Source organism: Myotis daubentonii, chromosome X, assembly GCF_963259705.1.
Source record: "Myotis daubentonii chromosome X, mMyoDau2.1, whole genome shotgun sequence".
In the NCBI taxonomy this organism is placed as follows: domain Eukaryota; kingdom Metazoa; phylum Chordata; class Mammalia; order Chiroptera; family Vespertilionidae; genus Myotis; species Myotis daubentonii.
In genome coordinates this window covers 90,178,959-90,197,484 of record NC_081861.1, presented here as the reverse complement: position 1 = coordinate 90,197,484, position 18,526 = coordinate 90,178,959, and the positions used below count along the sequence as shown (strand labels likewise).

General features: G+C 46.1%; 1 protein-coding gene across 10 annotated transcripts; it reads left to right on the top strand.

Moving 5' to 3' along the window:
* The first annotated feature begins 1,723 nt into the window (after window positions 1–1,723).
* GDPD2 (glycerophosphodiester phosphodiesterase domain containing 2) lies at window positions 1,724–17,986 on the top strand. 10 transcript variants are annotated; one of them, XM_059678822.1, is made up of 18 exons: window positions 1,724–2,035; window positions 2,684–2,761; window positions 3,319–3,358; window positions 3,568–3,681; window positions 3,955–4,058; window positions 4,340–4,433; window positions 4,602–4,661; window positions 4,892–4,990; window positions 5,156–5,249; window positions 5,348–5,541; window positions 5,653–5,735; window positions 5,831–5,981; window positions 14,460–14,681; window positions 14,885–15,033; window positions 16,622–16,769; window positions 16,916–16,998; window positions 17,244–17,272; window positions 17,358–17,986. In XM_059678822.1, exons 4-18 carry the CDS (start codon window positions 3,577–3,579, stop codon window positions 17,408–17,410), a joined length of 1,668 nt encoding a protein of 555 aa, XP_059534805.1. In that variant the 5' UTR covers window positions 1,724–2,035; window positions 2,684–2,761; window positions 3,319–3,358; window positions 3,568–3,576; the 3' UTR covers window positions 17,411–17,986. The 10 variants fall into 10 exon arrangements, with proteins under 10 accessions (XP_059534805.1, XP_059534807.1, XP_059534803.1 ...); XM_059678820.1 differs by lacking the exon at window positions 2,684–2,761 and having other exon boundaries at window positions 1,725–2,035; XM_059678823.1 differs by lacking the exon at window positions 2,684–2,761 and having other exon boundaries at window positions 1,727–2,035; window positions 5,396–5,541.
* The last annotated feature ends 540 nt before the right edge of the window (window positions 17,987–18,526 follow it).

Below are 18,526 nucleotides of genomic sequence, written 5' to 3'. Positions count from 1 at the left end.
GCAGAGAGGGAGGAGGGCTGTCTCTTGGCATAAGAGAGCCAGTCTTCTCACTCTCCCAAGCCCAGTGTGTGTGGGGGGGGGGGGGATGGGTAAGCAAGCTATCCCCAGAGAGGCATCCTTTCCCACCAACATTGCATTAACCCACAGGCTTTGAGCCATCACATCTTAAAGCAGCGGTTCTCAACCTTTGGGTCGCGACTCCTTTGGGAGTCGAACGACCCTTTCACAGGGGTCGCCTAAGACCATTGGAAAACACATATATAATTACATATTGTTTTTGTGATTAATCACTATGCTTTAATTATGTTCAATTTGTAACTATGAAAATACATCCTGCATATCAGATATTTACATTGCAATTCATAACAGTAACAAAATTACAGTTATGAAATAGCAATGAAAATAATTTTATGGTTGAGGCTCACCACAACATGAGGAACTGTGTTAAAGGGTCAGGCATTAGGAAGGTTGAGAACCACTATCTTAGAGGGAAGGTCAGTCCCACCAGAGGCCTACATTTTAGCACTAAGCTGACTACAAGTGCTATCCAGCCCTGTCTGCTGTGATGTAGTAACAGTATCTTTTGTACGTTGTGGACAAAAGAAAGGGCTACATAATAAACCTGACAAGCTCAAGGGAGGCCTGTGTGGTGGCCTTACAGACTCAGAGACCTGAACATAAAAATTCCTAACTAAAACCAGTTTAGGGGGGGAGTCACATTCTAGGCCTGTATATCTTCTTTGACATAGTTCAATCTTTTCCTAAGTGAGCCTATATATTGTCTTTTTGCATCTAAGATAACATACCCTTGGAATGTCAGAGTAATCTCATCCAGATCCCTCAGGGCACACCAGAGCAGAGACTATGAACCCTTCTTGTTGCCTACATACCATCTCTATTTGTTGCAAATGCTAACTATCCTGTACCCACCAATGTAAAAGATGTCTGAGTCTCTCCATTTCACTCTTTATCCAATTCAGAGATTTTCCTTCTTTTCTTTCTCCTGACCCCTTAATCTACCATCAATGGATTTCATGTAACCCTCCTTAAGTCTCCTCCTTTGATTCTAGTGTATAAACTAGGCTGTAAAACTGCCATTCTCAGAGCGTTTTCTCAATCCCTTGAGATTTTGCTTCCCAGAAATTGTCTGTTTGGCTCAAATAAACTTATAAAAATTATCTACAGGTTTGAACGTTTCTTACATCAACAATGTGTTCATCTTTCACAATCCAGTGACCCTAACTCCCTATACTCCTCAAATGATTCTTAGAAGGAGACTTTAGATGCCTTGGAGATAAAGCAGCTGGAATGATGCGAGTCTCGGCTATCCTGAATGAGCATATACTGTCTGGGGTGATGGATGGGAAGGTTAGGAGCCACAAAGCCCATGGGGACCCCTGGCCTAGAAGCAGGGTGATCTGCTGTCCAGATATTAGGAAGTAGCTTGTAATTCTCTCTTCTTGATGCACTTTGCAAAAGTGGAAGTAGACTCCCAAGAGGGAAAGAAGGCTGATGAACGAAGGCTGTCCTCCCATGAAGCTTGAGATCAAATGCTGGACTCCCTCACACACACCCCTTACCAGGGCGGTGGCTGGGCCCCTTCTCTGGCAAGTTGCAAAGTTGTGTAGTCACCTCCCCCCAGCTTCCCTCCCGCCTGCCTGTGCCCTAAGCCCTCGCCTCCCAGAGGCAGGACAAAGCCCTGGCAGTGAGTGAGGGGAGCAGGAGGAGGGACAGAGGAACCGGGAAGGCTTTACAAAAGAATTCCTCACCCCAAAGCCCCCTGACCGGCAGCAGCGAGTAAAGAAGCAGATCTGCTCTCCCTCCCCCTCCCATCTTCCCACCCAGATGGCACAAGCCAGAGAGCAGCTGCAGGATTTCAGAAAGGACCCACACAGCCTCCTGTAGGTGGCAACAGTGCCACCTGTTTGACTGGTGGGGCAGAGCGGTGGACTGAAAGAGAGGAGGCAGACAACTCGAAGAGGATCTGGGAAGCGGTGCAGTGCAGAGCCGAGAGCAGAGCTGCCGCTGAGAAAAGGTGTGAGGGCTGGGAAGGCTGGGGGGCTACAGGCAGCGGGGTGGAGGCTGGCTCCAACCTGCAGGGATTGGGCAGCACCCCTGCTCAGCTTCCTTGAGGGTTTTTCAAGCTGCTCAGACCTGACCCCATTCTCTAGACAGCCCTTGGAGGGAGGTGGGGCTCTGGCAGGCAGTGCCTGGGGTACTGGGGGCAGGATCTGAGAGGAGGCAGGAGGCGCCGATGGAGCCCAGGGCAGGCTACCACAACCCAGTCCCAGGGTGGGAAGAGGCAGAGCCTCCCTTTGGGATGACTTTTTCCTGGGAGGGAGCTCAGGAAGCAGAGAGGTTTCCTTCCCCCAGCCTCAGGCCCCCACCCCTCCACAGCCTACCCTAACCTCCTTTCCCAAGGCAAGCATAGTGTAAGGAGGGCTGTTTCAGGAGTAGCTACACCATCCCACCTTTCAGGGGCCCAGCCACTGTGCACCCCTCTAAGACTCCACGGCCTCAGGAGAGTTCAAATGACAGGGGGTTGTGTCCCACAGACCACACATACTTTGGGTGTATTTAGGAGCTCTTTACACACCCAAAGTCATCAACAAACCCATTTGTACTGCCAGCCACAAGTACACATGCACAGACAAGTGCTGACACAAATCGCACCCCTTCTTAGGAGAATCACCATCACACACCCAGCCTAGTTTGGGATCAATTAAGCCAACTCAGTCTCAGCCTGACCCAAAAGCACAAGGTACAGGGATTGCCTGCCCCAGGACAACCACACCCCCCATACCTTTGGCCTGTATTTGTTGCACTTTCACCTAAGGGACCTCAGAGGGTGGGGCCCTGAAAAGGGGGAGGTGGAGACTGGGTTACTGATTGAGGTGGGGTGGGGGGATGACTGGGCGGAAGTGATTGGACTAGGGCAAGAGGGCTTGGATTTTCCAGGTGTGCGGACAGGAAGAGAGCCCCTTAAGTCTGGGAGTGACCCAGACTGCCTGTTCCTCTGGCTTCCTCTTATTGGCTGTGCTCCCTGCCCCCTGGAAGGTGGAGACAGAGAATCTTTCATTCAGGGCTTTGTGATGTGTGTAATCTGTATCCATAGTAACTGGCCCACTAGCTAGGCCTCCCTTTAGCCCTGGGTCAGAACTGGAACTTCAGCCTCATGTTACTCCTAATTCCTGGGGCTGCCTGAAGCTTGGTTAAATCTGCCTCAACTTGTTAAATTGAGTTTGCCCCACCCCAGGCAGTTTCTCCTGTTAAATGGGCATGCTATTAGGTAGGAGAGATTGCGTGTTCATCCTGCAGGCCAACAAGCTGGATTTCCCAAGTGTCCCAGACTGACCAGGTATCCAGATTAAAGGGAAAGACCCTGGAGATTGTCATCCTTTGCTCACCTCCTCATCCACTCTGGCACGCAGGACCTGCTCCATGACCTCCATTGCTGGGCAGCAGCCCAGGCCTTTGCTTCTCCATCAGGCTCCTCAGATACACTAGGAGGAAGGCTGGGATCTGCCTTCACCAGGGTCTCTGATGGCAGAGTATCTCTTCCCCCAGGCCCTCACCATGGCCGAGTCCCCCAACTGCTGCTCCGCCTGGGCCCGCAGCGTCCACTGCCTGTATAGCTGCCACTGGAGGAAGTGTCCCAAGGAGAGGATGAAAACCAGCCAGGTGGAGTAGGGATGGGGGCACCTGAAGTCCAAGGCAGAGGCCTCGTGAAGGGGAGAAGGAGGCTAAGGAGGCCACTGCGCTTAGAGGCAGCTGGGGGTGGAGGGAAGGGGCTTTCTCTCCCCAGGAAGAAAATCTCTCTCAAATATGGAAAGAGCTGCTGGCAGAGCAGAGCAGCCCAACGCCTGGCAGGAAGTCCCTTTAAGCTGCCATCCGTTGGGGACTTTGAGCTGAAAGTGGGAATCGGCTGTGAGCTTCTCTCCTGCTCCTTTACAGTGTGAATATATGTGGTTTGGCCTGCTCTTCTTCACTGTCCTCCTCTCCTTGGGCTGGCTGTACATCGGGCTCATCCTTCTCAATGACCTGCACAACTTCAATGAGTGTGTCATGGACCCCCTGCCTCAGCAAACATGTCAACCTATTCCCCACCCTGGGCCCCTGGGTGCTTAGTCATCCCCAGCTATGCCCATCTCTCCTGCTGCCCAACATCCTTAGACAACCCCTCCACAAAGGCTCCCCGGTCCTTGTAGTCCCTGGCCCTGTGAAAGGCTGCCCCTCACTACCTTGTAGTCCTCCTTCTTGGTCCACCCACCCCAACTCCCCTCAGGCCCCTGCTGACACCCTTTCCTGCACTCGGATACCTCCCTCTCCCCTCCCACAGATTCCTGTTCCGCCAGTGGGGACACTGGATGGACTGGTCCCTGGCATTTACGCTTTTTGTCTCTCTACTGGTCACATATGCGTCCCTGCTATTGGTGAGTACAGGGGGACACTGGCCTAGCCCCCACCTCGGCCCTTCCTTCTGGTTCAGCTCTACCCGTCCCACTGTGGGGAGGGGAAGAGGGAGGTGTCAGCCTGGGAAGCCCACCTCAGTGGCCCACCTCTTTTGGCACCTCATTACTTCCAACACCCTCTATCCCCAGCTCCTGGCTGTACTCCTGTGGTTCTGTGGCCAGCCTCTACACCTGCACAGTGTCCACAAGGTAAAGTGGGAATGGGAGTGAGCAGGAAAGGGGGCCCCTGGGCCCAGCATTTGGTTGGCTCTTTGTCAAAAACCTCACTATTCTAACCCCAGGCTCAAACTCAAGACCTGAAGCCCAGTAGATGTTTGTTAACCGAAAGAAAGAAAGTAAGGGAGTCAGGGGAGGAGAATGGTTCTGTTTTCATAGAATGAGGAGCAGCCCAAGTAGCCTATTCATCCCGGGTCCCCCAGGTGCTGCTGCTCCTCATTGTACTTCTTGTGCTCGCTGGACTCGTGGTACTGGATGTCCAATGGCAGGAGGAGTGGCTTAGCCTACGTCTGTCACTGTGGGTGAGTGGCTGATCTCCAGTCCCTGGTTGGGAGCCTGGGCCTGTGGCCAACCCCAGGACCTATCTTGCTCCCTGGTCCCCCAAAACTGCAAGTAGGTCTGAATTCTAAAAGGTCCTCAGAGAAGAAAGGGAGGACAGAGTCATCCTCACCAACTCTCCTCCATAGGCCACAGCCCCATTCCTTCACATTGGAGCTGTTGCTTTCATCACCATCCTGGCCTGGCCTGTGGCTGATAACTTCTACCATATCCACAAAAGAGGTACCAACTCCACTCCCACACACACCCTCGCTGGCCATCCATTCTTCAGCCTCCTGCTGCCTGATTCCCTGCACCTGCACTCTGCTTTCTGCCCCCAGAGCTCGCCCCCTGCCCCTTCTCCACAGCTGGTCCCCCACTCCTCACAGGCCACAAGATTGTGCTACTGTTCGTGTATTTTACAATTGTCCTGGCCATCTACCTGGCCCCCCTATGCATCTCCTCAACCTGTATCATGGAACCCAGAGACTTATCCCCCAAACCTAGGCTGGTTGGACACCGAGGGGCTCCCATGGTGAGTGTGGGCAGAATGCTGGCAAGGCAGGGAGGGTCTTCAGTGGCTAGGCCTATGGGTTCCCAGGCTCCTACCCTTCCCTGTGACCACCTCACCAATTCCCTCTTCCAGCTGGCCCCCGAGAATACCCTGATGTCCCTGCGGAAGACAGCAGAATGTGGAGCTAATGTGTTTGAGACCGATGTGATGATCAGGTGAGGGAAACTGGGGGCTGACAGACACAGCAGGGGAACTCCGAAAATGAGAGCAGCCCCAGAGCTTGGCCCTCTGACATCCTTCATGCCTTCAGCTCCGATGGGATCCCTTTCCTCATGCATGATGAGCACCTGAGCAGAACCACAGATGTGGCCTCTGTGTTCCCAACCCGAATCACCGCCCACAGCAGCGACTTCTCCTGGGCTGAACTGAAGAGACTCAATGCTGGGGCCTGGTTCCTGGAGGTGAGGACAGCGTCCTGGAAGAGATAGCCACCTGCAGGGGCCCTCAGGGCAGAGTTCATTCATTGATAAGCGCGCGCTGAGTGCTGTGCTGAGCAATAGGTATACAGTCTGCCCTCAGGTCATAACCTCCTAGTATAAATGAGAGCTTTGGCAATAGGCTATCAGAATATGAAACCTACAGCAATAACAGTATCGATAATTACTGAGTAGAGAGGTCACTGTTTGGCAGGGTGCGTGTGGGAAAGGGTCAAGCGTAGTTTCACAGAAGAGGACACCTGAGCAGTTTTTAAGATGGACAAGGCAGGAAATGGGAATTCTAGTCAGAGACAAGAGCATGGGTAAAGCCCAGAAGTATGAAGAAGTGTTTTCAGGGAACAGAAAGTGGCTTGGTGACACCAGGAGATAAGAGCAGTGGGAGGGGAGACTGGTGAGGGGAGCAAAGGCTTGGTCTTAGAAAGCTTCAAATGCCAGGCCCAGGTGTGTGGACTCAATCCTGCAGGTGATGGAATACATTGCAAAGGATACTTAGTTTTTTCAGTTCCTCTTTTCCTGATTATGAAAGTAATACATGTTCCTTGTAAAAAAGTAAAACATCAGCCCTGACCGGTTTGGCTCAGTGGATAGAGCGTTGGCCTGCGGACTGAAAGGTCCCAGGTTCGATTCCAGTCAAGAGCAAGTGCCTTGGGTGCGGGCACATCCCCAGTAGGAGGTGTGCAGGAGGTGGCTGAGTGATGTTTCTCTCTCATCAATGTTTCTAACTCTCTATTCCTCTCCCTTCCTCTCTGTAAAAAATCAATAAAATATATTTTTTAAAAAAGTAAAACATCAGAGAAATAATTTAAAAATTAAAAACTCTCTCATAATCCAATCCCCCTGAGATAGTCACTGTTAACAGTTGGGTACATATTCTATATATACATATGCATACATACAGATATATGCACACACACATATATAGTTTTCATTTTGCACCAATAGGACCACTTCACATATTCTTTTGCACCTTTCTTTTTTCCCCCCATTTAACTCTCTATATATTTACATATCAGAGTGTTAAGAACAAGGGATATCTGGTTCGAGTCCTGGTTTCACCACTTCCTAGCCTTGTGAGCCTGAGCAACATTCCTTAGTCTCTCTGTGCTTCATTTTTCTCACCTGTGAAATGGGAATAATAAGTGTACCTTGCAGGATTATTGGAAAGATTAAATAAATTAATACACATAAAGTACTTCCTGGGAATGCAGGAAGTACTTTTTTATTTTGTATTCATTTATTTGCTCATGTAAATATGGGCATATCTGTTCTTATTTTACACAATGAGTAATATTGTGACTATGCTCCAATTTCCTGCTGGTGACAAATTCACCCAATAATCACTTATCTGGAAAAGTCTTTTTTTTTGCACCATTATTTTTTTTATTAGGACTTTATTTGAAAATGTGAAAGTATGTATTAAGAGAACATGTGTATTATCACTTTTTTATTGAGTTTATTGGGTGACATTGGTTACTAAAATTATATAGGTTTCAGGTGCACAATTCTATAATACATCATCTGTATATTGTATTGTGTGATCATCATCCTATGTCAAGTTTCCTTCCATCACCATTTATCCTCCCTATGCCGTCTTCTACCTTCCCCCACCCCCTTTCTCTCTGATAATCATCATATTGTTGTCTGTGTCTATGAGTTTTTGCTGTTGTTTTTTAAAAATATTTTTATTGATTTTTGGAAAGAGAGGAAAGGAGGGAGAGAGATAGAAACATCAATGATGAGAGAGAATCATCATCGATCAGCTGCCTCCTATGCCCTGACTAGGAATCGAACTGGTGACCTCTTGGTTCATGGGTGGACACTCAACCACTGAGCAACACTGGCCAGGAGTTTTTTGGTTGTTTTTTGTTTGTTTGTTTGTTTGTTTTTTGCTTAATGCTTTCACCTTTTTCACCCATCCCTGAAACCTCCATCCACTCTGACAGCTGTCAGTCTGTTCTCTGAATCTGTCATCACTTTGTTGGTTTATTTTGTTCATTAGACTCCACATATAAGTGAAATCATATGGTACTTGTCTTTCTCTGACTGACTTATTTCACTTAGCATAATGCTCTCTAGGTCCATCCATGTTGTTGCAAAAGTAAGATTTCTTTCTTTTTTTTTTTTTTTTTTACGGCTGAGCAGTTTTCCATTGTGTACCTACACATAAGAGTGCTTTTTTGTCTACTCAGCTACTGATGGACTCTTGGCTATTGTAAATAATGCTGAAATGAACATAGGAGTGCATATATTCTTTTGAAGTAGTGTTTAGGGTTTCTTCAGGTATATTCCTGGAAGTGGAATTGCTGGGTCATAAGGCAATTCCATTTTTAATGTTTTGAGGAAACTCCATACTGCTTTCTACAGTAGCTGCACCAATCTGCATTCCCACCAGCAGTGTACTAGGGTTCCCTTTCCTCCCCATCTCTGCAAGCACTTGTTTGTTGATTTATTGATGGTAGGAATTGTGAGGTGATATCTCATTGTGGTTTTAATTTGCATCTGACTGATGATTAGGGACCTTTTTTTTAAAAAATATATTTTATTGATTTTTTACAGAGAGGAAGGGAGAGAGATAGAGAGTTAGAAACATCGATGAGAGAGGAACATTGATCAGCCGCCTCCTGCACATCTCCCACTGGGGATGTGCCTGCAACCCAGGTACATGCCCCCGACCGGAATCAAACCCGGGACCTTTCAGTCCGCAGGCCGACGCTCTATCCAATGAGCCAAACCAGTTTCGGCGGGACCTTTTTTTTTTTATGTCTATTGGCCATCTGTATGTCCTCTTTGGAGAAGTGTCTATTCAGGTCCTTTGCCCATTTTTAATTGGATTGTTTGTCTTCCTGGTCTTGAGTTGTATAAGTTCTTTATATATTTTGGAAATTAGCCCCTTATCAGATGTATCATTGGCAAATATGTTCTCTCATTCAGTGGGCTGTTTATTCATTTTGTTAATGGTTTCCTTTGCTGTGGAAAACCATTTTAGTTCGATGTAGTCCTATTTATTTATTTTTCTTTTGTTTCCCTTGCCAGAGGTGATATATTAGAAAAAATATTGCTAAGAGCAATGTCCAGGATTTTACTGCTATGTTTTATTCTAGGAGTTTTATGTTTTCACATCTAACATCTCAATCTTTAATCCATTTTCAGTTTATTCTTTTTTTATTTTTTTATTTTTTTAATTAAATCTTTATTGTTCAGATTATTACATTTGTTCCTCTTTTTCCCCTCCATAACTCCCCTCCTCCCAGTTCCCGCCCCACCCTCCGCCCTCACTCCCCACCCACTGTCCTCATCCATAGGTGCACGATTTTTGTTCAGTCTCTTCCCACATCTCCCACACCCCTTCTCCCCCCTCAAGAATAGTCAGTCCATTCCCTTTCTATGTCCCTGATTCTATTATGATCACCAGATTGTTTATTCACTTGATTCGTAGATTCACTTGTTGATAGATGCATGTTTGTTGTTCATAATTTGTATCTTTACCTTTTTCTTCTTCTTCCTCTTCTTAAAGGATACCTTTCAGCATTTCATATAACACTGGTTTGGTGGTGATGAACTCCTTTAGCTTTTCCTTATCTGTGAAGCTCTTCATCTGACCTTCAGTTCTGAATGATAGCTTTGCTGGATAAAGTAATCTTGGTTGTAGGTTCTTGGTATTCATCACTTTGAATATTTCTTGCCATTCCCTTCTGGCCTGCAAAGTTTCTGTTGAGAAATCAGCTGACAGTCGTATGGGTATTCCCTTGTAGGTAACTGAGTTTCTTTGTCTTGCTGCTTTTAAGATTCTCTCTTTGTCTTTTGCTCTTGGCATTTCAATGATGATGTGTCTTGGTGTGGTCCTCTTTGGATTCCTTTTGTTTGGGGTTCTCTGCGCTTCCTGGACCTGTAAGTCTATTTCTTTCACCAGGTGGGGGAAGTTTTCTGTCATTATTTCTTCAAATATTTTTTCAATACCTTGCTCTCTCTCATCTTCTGGCACCCCTATAATTCTGATGTTGGTACGCTTGAAGCTGTCCCAGAGGCTCCTTACACTATCTTTGTATTTTCGGATTCTTTTTTCATTTTGCTTTTCTGGTTGGGTGTTTTTTGCTTCTTCGCATTTCAAATCTTTACCTTAATTCTTGCGCTCCTCTGGTCTGCTGTTGGGAGTCTGTATAGTATTCGTTATTTCAGTCCGTGTATGCTTAATTTCTAGTTGGTTCTTTATCATAACATCGAGGGTCTCATTAGATTTCTTGAGGATCTCACTGCATTTATCGGCGGCTTCTAGACAGTTCTTAAGAGACCTTAAAAGTGTGGTTCTGAACTCAATATCCTCCATTGACAGTTTTGTCCTGTTTCTTTGTCTCCGCATTTTTTTATGCTTTCTTGGTGCACCCCCTAGTGGTCTTTGTGCGCAGTCTTGTTGTAGTTAAGCCTTGATTGTTGTTGGCAATACCGGGAGTGATTTGACCTCCAGGCTAACTGGCTATGAGAGTCCGCTGTGTCTGCAGTGGGAGAGCTTCTGTGCTGGATCTCTAGGGCGGTGCTAATCTAGCGTTTGCCTGAGGCTATCCGGCAAATGGCTCTGCGCAGGGTTTGGGCGGGGCGGGTCCCCGGGGATCTACAGGGCGGGCCGGAGCGAGCAGTTATGGCTGCTCTCAGTTCTGTCCCTAGGGGCTCTGCCTCACAGAGTCCCAGCAACCGCTGCAAACCTCGGAGAGAAAGCTGCCTTCGAGTTCCGACTGAAGCCAGACAGTCCCGCTTCTCCCGTTTGAGTCTGGGTCCCTAGAGACTCGCCCGGATCTGGAGCTCAGAGTCTGAAACTCCCTCCCGATTGAAAACAACAACCGCACCCTCCACCTCCAGCCCGCTTCGCGTGCACTCCGCACCTTAGTATTTCACTTCAGCACTCCACCTCCTCTGAGTCTGGGTATGATATTCTCTTTCCTCCTAGTTGTAGAATTTCCACTCAGCCGGCCTTCCTGTGGTTCTGGATGATGTCCGTTCCGTCTTTTAGTTGTTTTTTGAAGTGGTTGTTTGAGGCAGCAATCTCCAGCATTAACCTATGCCGCCATCTTGGTTTCTCCTCCAGTTTATTCTTATGTGTAGTGTAAAATGGTGGTCTAGTTTTGGGGGGTTTTTTTTGCACATATATGTCCAATTTTCCCAACACATTTATTGAGTAGACTATCTTTATCTCATTGTATGTTTTTGTCTCTTTTGTCAAATAATAATTGACCATAAAAGCATGGGTTTATTTCTGGGCTCCCTATTCAGTTCCATTGATCTATATGCCTGTTTTTATGCCACCACCATTCTGTTTTGATTACTGTGATCATGTAGTATAGTTTGATATCAGGTAGTGTGATACCTCCAACTTTGTTTTTCTTTCTCAAGATTGCTGTAGCTATTCGGGGTCTTTTGTGGTTCCATATAAACTTTTGGAATATTTGTTCTAGTTCTGTGAAATAAGCCATTGGAATCTTTTTTGAAGTATATTTTTATTTATTTCAGAGATGGAGAGAGAGAGAGAGAGAGAGAGAGAGAGAGAGAGAGAGAGAGAGAGAGAGGACACATCAATGATGAGAAAGAATCATTGATCGGCTACCTCCTGCACACCCCACACTGGGGATCAAACCCACAATCTGGGCATGTGCCCTGACCAGGAATTGGACCATGACCTCCTGGATCATAGGTCAACACTCAACCACTGAGCCATGTTGGCCGGGCGCATTGGAACCTTGATAGGAATGGTATTGATTCTATAGATTGCTTTGGGTAGTATGGACATTTTAATGATGTTAATTCTTCCTATCCATGAGCATGATATATGCTTCCACTTGTTTGTATCTTCTTCAGTTCTTTCTTCAGTGTGTTATAATTTCCCAAGTACAGGTCTTTTACATCCTTGGTTAAATTTATTCCTAGGTATTTTATTTTGGATGCAATTGTAAATGGGATTTTTTTTTTTTTAGTTTCCCTTTTGTTGTTGTTGATGTTGTTGTTAATCCACACCTGAAGATATTTTTTCCATTGCTTCTTTTAGAGAGTAGAAGGGAGGGAAGGAGAGGGAGAGAGAGAGAGAAACATTGATGTGAGAGAGACACATTGATTGGTTGCTTCCTGCACACACCTGACCAGGACCAGGGATTAAACCTGCAACCCAGGTATGTGCCCTTGACTGGGAATTGAACCAGAGATCCTTTGGTGTGCAGGCTGATGCTCTAACCACCAAGCAAACTGGCCATGGCAAGTTTCCCTTTCTGATAGTTCATTATTAGTGTATAAAAATGCAACCAATCTCTGAATATTTATTTTGTATCCTATTTTACTGAATTCATTTATCAGTTCTAGGAGATTTTTAGTGGAATATTTAGAGTTTTCTATATACAGTATCATGTCATCTGTAAAAAATGACAGTTTTACTGCCTCCTTTCCAATTTGGATGCCTTTTATTTCTTCTTCTTGTCTGATCGCTGTGGCTAGAACTTCTAGTACTATGTTGAACAGGAGTGGTGAGAGTGGACATCCCTGTCTTGATCCTGTTCTTAGGGGAAATGGTGTTAGTTTTTCCTCATTAAGTATGATGTTGGCTGTAGGTTGTCATATATGGTCTTTATTATGTTGAGGTATGTTACCTCTATTTCCACTTTGAGAAAAGTTTTTATCTCAAATGGGTGCTGGGTTTTATCAAATGCTTTTTCTGAGTCTATTGATATGATCATGTGCTTTTTATCCTTTATTTTGTTTATGTGGCATTTCATGTGTATTGATTTTTGAATATGGTACCAAACTTGCATCCCTGGGATAAATCCCACTTGATCATGGTGTATGATCTTTTTAATGTATTGCTGGATTCAGTTGCTAATATTTTGTTGAGGATTTTAGCATCTATGTTTATCAGGGATATTGGCCTATAATTTTCTTTGTAGTGGCTTTATCTGGTTTTGGGGATAATGCTGGCTTCATAAAATGAGCTTGGGTCCACCATTATTTTTTATTCCTTTTTTTAAATCCTCACCCTAAGACAGTGATGGCGAACCTATGACACGTGTGTCAGAGGTGACACGTGAACTCATTTTTTTGGTTGATTTTTCTTTATTAAATGGCATTTAAATATATAAAATAAATATCAAAAACATAAATCTTTGTTTTACTATGGTAGCAAATATCAAAAAATTTCTATATGTGACACGGCACCAGAGTTAAGTTAGGGTTTTTCAAAATGCTGACACGCCGAGCTCAAAAGGTTCGCCATCACTGCCCTAGGATGTCTTTTAAAAATTGATTTTAGAGAGAGAGGAAGGGAGAGAGAAAAAGAGAAACATTGATGTGATGTGAGAGAGAAACATCAATAATCTGCTTCCCATATGTGCCCTGACTGGGGATCAAACCTATAACCTAGGTATGTGTTCTGACCAGGAATCAAACTGCAGCCATTTTGGTACACCACAATTTTTTGGTACACTAGGTGATGCTCCAACCAACCAAGCCACCCGGCCATGGCTGACATTATTTTTGAAGGATATTTTCACTGGATATAAAATTCATCAATGAGATTTTTTTCCCCATAACTTTAAAGATTTCATACTTGACATCTTTATTATATTCAAGAAATCAACCATAATTTTTACCTTTTTTGCCATATTCGTTTTGCTTTTGTGGAAAAGTAGATATATGGAAGTCCTTATTATGACATTCCAGAGTGCTTCTTGTCTACCTAATCTTGCAACATTCAAAGAGGAAATTTTCACCTGCCTCCTAGACAGGGTCTGTTGCATAAAGTACTTCTAACACTACCTGGCACATAGTAAATACTTAATAAGTGCTAAGTAACTTGCTTTTACCAGGTCAGTGATTAGGAGGTAATTTGTTGATTACAAAGGGAGGAGAAGAGTGACCCAGGTTTGGAATAGCCTCTAGGAGAAGTGGGAGAGAGAGATTATATCAAGGACAAGAAACTGATGGCTAAGTGGTACCAAAGAGAAAAACAGGACTGCAGTGCCAAAAGTCCACATAGTGTGCTCTGCCTCCTGGGGCAATTGTAGAATTGAATCAAAATTTGGGACCTGTAGAACAGGTAGGTTAAGAAAGCTGTTGATGGTGCTGTGGAAGAGTTCAAACTGTGGAGGGACCATGGGAAGGGGATGTAGGTACAGCCAGAAAGCTGCTGATATTGGGATAAAACCAAGGGGTCACAATCCCAGAGATCTTCATGAAACCAAAGAGAAATTGTAGTGGGAGAGAAGAAATTAGGAAACTGGGAAGGTAGGAGGGTGGGTTAACAGATTAAGGCATTAGAAGGTCTTGAAAAGGCCATAGTTTGAGAAAAGAAAGACCCTGAAAATGATGTGGGCAGAAGCTGGACCCCAAGTCAGGGAATGAGTGAGATGATGAGGATGGGGGAATGACCCAGAGGCTTCTTCTGGTCTTGAAATAATTTTTCTCTTCTTATAGAGGCCACCCTTCTGGGAGGCCACACAGCTATCAGGCCTTGATCGGAAAGAGGCTGAGAATCAGACAGTACCAACATTGGAAGAGTTATTGAAGGAAGCTGCAGTCTTCAACCTTTCCATTATGTTTGATTTGCGCCGCCCACCACGAAACCACACATACTATGACACTTATGTGAACCTGACATTGGAGACTGTGCTGAATTCAAGGGTCCCTCAAGCCATGGTGATATTTCCAGGATCCCAAGTGCCCCTCACCACCCCCCACACTGCCTTCCCTAGGCCATGGTGACAATCTTGAGCTGTCCCTGCCCCAGGGCCCCACCTAGCTCATTTACCCCACTCTGTGGTCAAACCTCTCTGCTCTGCCCCTGCCCCTGGAATCCCCAGGCCTTCCCCAGCTTCACACCCATCCTCCTTGAACCACAGGTCCTTTGGCTCCCAGATGAAGATCGGGCTAATGTCCAACAACGGGCACCCAGAATGCACCAGATATATGGACAGTTGGGAGTCAACAGAACTGAGAGGCCCCTGTTTCTCAACCTCCCCTATCAAGACCTACCACAGTTGGATATAAAGTAAGTGCCAGAGGAAAGGAGCTGAGGGGATCACATGCAGCTTAAAGGTGGGGAAGAGCCAATGTGGGGAGGGCAAAGACCACTCATTCATTCACTCATACAACAAATATTTATCAAATGCTTACTGTATGTCAGGCACTATTTATTGCAGTCTTTGGGTATACAACTGAAAGAGAAAAACAATAACCATTGAACAAAATATATGCATATTGGACACTGATAAATGATATGAAGGCGATAAAATGGGGAGATGCAATAGAGCAATTGGAGTTGGGAAGGAGCGGTTAGTGAGGGGCCACATTAGGAAGAATGGTTAAAGAAGTGGTGCCTAGGCTGAGACCTGATGCATCACAGGAGTGAACAATGAGGAGAGCTGCAGAAGAGCAGGAACAGCAGCCTAATGAGCAAGGTGGAGGTGAGGCTGGAGAGGTGGGCAGGGAACAAATTGGATCAGACCTTGTAGGCCAAGAGAAGCGTTTTAGCTTTCATTCTATACCAAAGAGATAAGTGCTAGAGAGGATGGATGCAAAGGAGAGAGGTGATAGAGTCACCAATGTGAGCTAGGCCCCCAAAGCTGACCCATCCAGTAAACATGATCAACCTCAAAACATTCAGCCGCCAAGATCTTTTCTAATGTTCTTCTGGTTAGATAGAACAAAAAAATGTGTGCTGAATGATAGATAGACCAGTTATAATAAATATTTCAAAGACCTTTCCTCAAGTTGTCACCATGGAAGGAGACAACATTGGGGTGGCCCTCACTTTAGTCTTATCCTGGTCAGCATTGACTGCCGGTCACATTTCCAAAACATGTGACTTGGTAATGAATACATCAATGATGAAATCAAGGCCCTGAAAGGTCTAAGCACTCTGAGATGATAGGCCAAAGGTACCAAGATGAAACGCAACAGGGATAGATGTAAAAACCCATATTTGGGGCCCAAAAGAAGCTCAGTTGCTCAAAGACAAGAGAGGACACACTAGCATCAGCAGAAATGTGTGCAAAAGACCAGGGCTTTGATTGAACACTGTGCATAATGAGTCATCGGTGCACGTCATATTGCTGAAACTAACCTGACCGTGGGCTGCCTTCATACAGGCATAGTGACGAGAAGGCAAGAAGAGTTTTGTTCTACTCAAAGCTTGTGCAAGCCACCTGGATATCATTTTCAGATACATACTTTGAAAGGAACATTGATAAACTGGAGTAAGATCAGGTTAAATGGGTTTGTATAGTGAAGGAGATAAGCCAGACTCCAAGCCCCAGCTAGAAGGACAGTGACTATTGAGCCTACAAAAGAGAAGACTCAGGGGGACATGGTCAATGTTCCTCAGACCATTGAAGGGCTGTCATGGGACAAAGAGGAGAGACACATTTGTGTGACCCCAGACAGCAAAATTAGGAATTTACCAAAAGGCAGAGTTCAGCTATGCAAAGAAAATCACTTTTGGTCAGGGGCTGCCAAGCACAGGTTGAACTGATAGCTCCTTTGCAGTGACACTGTAGATTCAAGCCAGACAGGAGCTGCCTCCCATGCCTTGTGCCCCACAGTTCTGGATGTCACCTGTTTCTTTTTCGCCTCCATAGGGCACTGCATGAGGATAACGTCTCGGTGAACCTATTTGTCGTGAACAAGCCCTGGCTCTTCTCCATACTCTGGTGTGCAGGGGTGGATTCGGTCACCACCAATGACTGCCAGCTGCTGCAGCAGATGCGTTACCCCGTCTGGCTTATGGTGAGGGCTCTACTACTGTCAACCTCCTCCTATTTCCTCTTTCCTGATTCTCCTTAACCCTGCCCCTCTCTTCCTTTCTCCCCCATATACTACCTTTGGGGCTCTGGCCACCAACAGGGGCCCTTTTTTTTTTTTTACTCCCATAGCCCCCTAAAACCTACCTAATGATATGGCTCCTCACTGATTGTGTCTCCACCCTGCTGATTTTGTGGCTGTTCCTCCTCCGTGGGTGAGTGTTTTGTGCCTTAGCTTTCTGGATCTTTATTCTCCCCAGGGTCCTGGTGATGGGACTGATTCAGACTCATACTGCCTGGTGTTTGGGGTTGGGTCTGTTTGGTTCCTTTGAGATTCTTAGACCCTTCCTTGGACATCAAATTGGTTTGAACCTGGGAAAAGCAGTTTGGGGGAACCCAGGTTCTAAAGGTCATGCTTGAAGGTGGCTGAACTCACCATGGGAAGCTTTTTTCCCTGTAGGAGATGTGCCGAGAAGAGAGAGATAACTGGTAAGAACTTTCTCGCATTACCTCATTTTTCTTTCCACTAGCATTCCCATTACTCATTCTTGCCATGTCCTCCTCACCTCTCCAGGCTTAGAAACAGCTGTGCTGCTGACCAGGATCAACAATTTCATAATGGAGTGAATGCCCTGCCCTAGGCCCTGACCAGCCAGAGTCTGAGGCCTGTCTACATCTGTCAACAGCAAGGAAGGGAGCATGGCTACAGTGGAATGGTGGAGTGAACTTTGAATTATGAGGGAAATGGTGGATATGCCCCAAGCTTCTATGGAATCTTCTCCCCTTTGGGTTTTGACCTGAGGTGGTTGGTGGTGGAAGACAGTAAATCATGAGAAATGTCTCCCAAAATAAAACGTTCTAGAACAGGGGAGATTGCCAAGAAAATGTTTCAGACTTGTGTGCATATGTTCTTGTCTAGAAAGCACAGGGTGTGTCAGGGATGGAACAGCTTGGAACAGTGACTGAAGGAGAGATGAAAACGGCCTTCCTGGAGAACCCACCCCACTCCATTCACTGTGTCGCCCCAACCACTGCAATTTAGCTGCTTTCCTGCATAGAGGCTGGGAGCTAAAGAGCCCATCTAGTCACGTAATTCTATACCTACAGGTGGCTTTTTACTGCGTACAGCCTTTTTCTTCAAGACACGTTGGTTCATGTTTCTTGTCTATTAATCCTTTTCTGAATGAATTTAATTTCCATTTGTCCACAGTCTCATCTTTTCAGCACTGGTGCTAGGGGGAGGATGCACCCTCCATCTATGGTTGTATGTGACGTGACAATGAAGGGTCATCATGAGGAGATGTATGGGTTGGAGGGGGGAGGAGGACCACTTGAGGCAATGAAGCACTGCAAGAGGGGAATGAAGGAGCCACTGTCAAGGGAGGGGGTCAGGCGCCCCAAGGAGCATAGTATAGAGTTGCTCTGTAGCTCCACCTTGTGGTCACCTTCCCCAAGAGGAGGGCTGCACATTGGTCATGTTTACTGAATGACACCTGTTTCCCCTGCCAGCTGGGGACCTGTGTCCTTGACTCCGGACCCTGAGGGGCAAAGTCCTATTTCCACACGTTTTCGCTTATCTGGGCTGCACGCAGGGTCTGGGTCCCCGGCCTGCCTTTCCCTCGAAGAGCAAGTTTCCAGTGTGTTTTCTGCTAGTGAGTTCTCAGGTGACTAGCGCGGAGCTGGCCTAGGCTAAGTCGTCTGATAGAAGGGGGTGGGACTAAGGCTAAAAGGTGAACAGGAGGG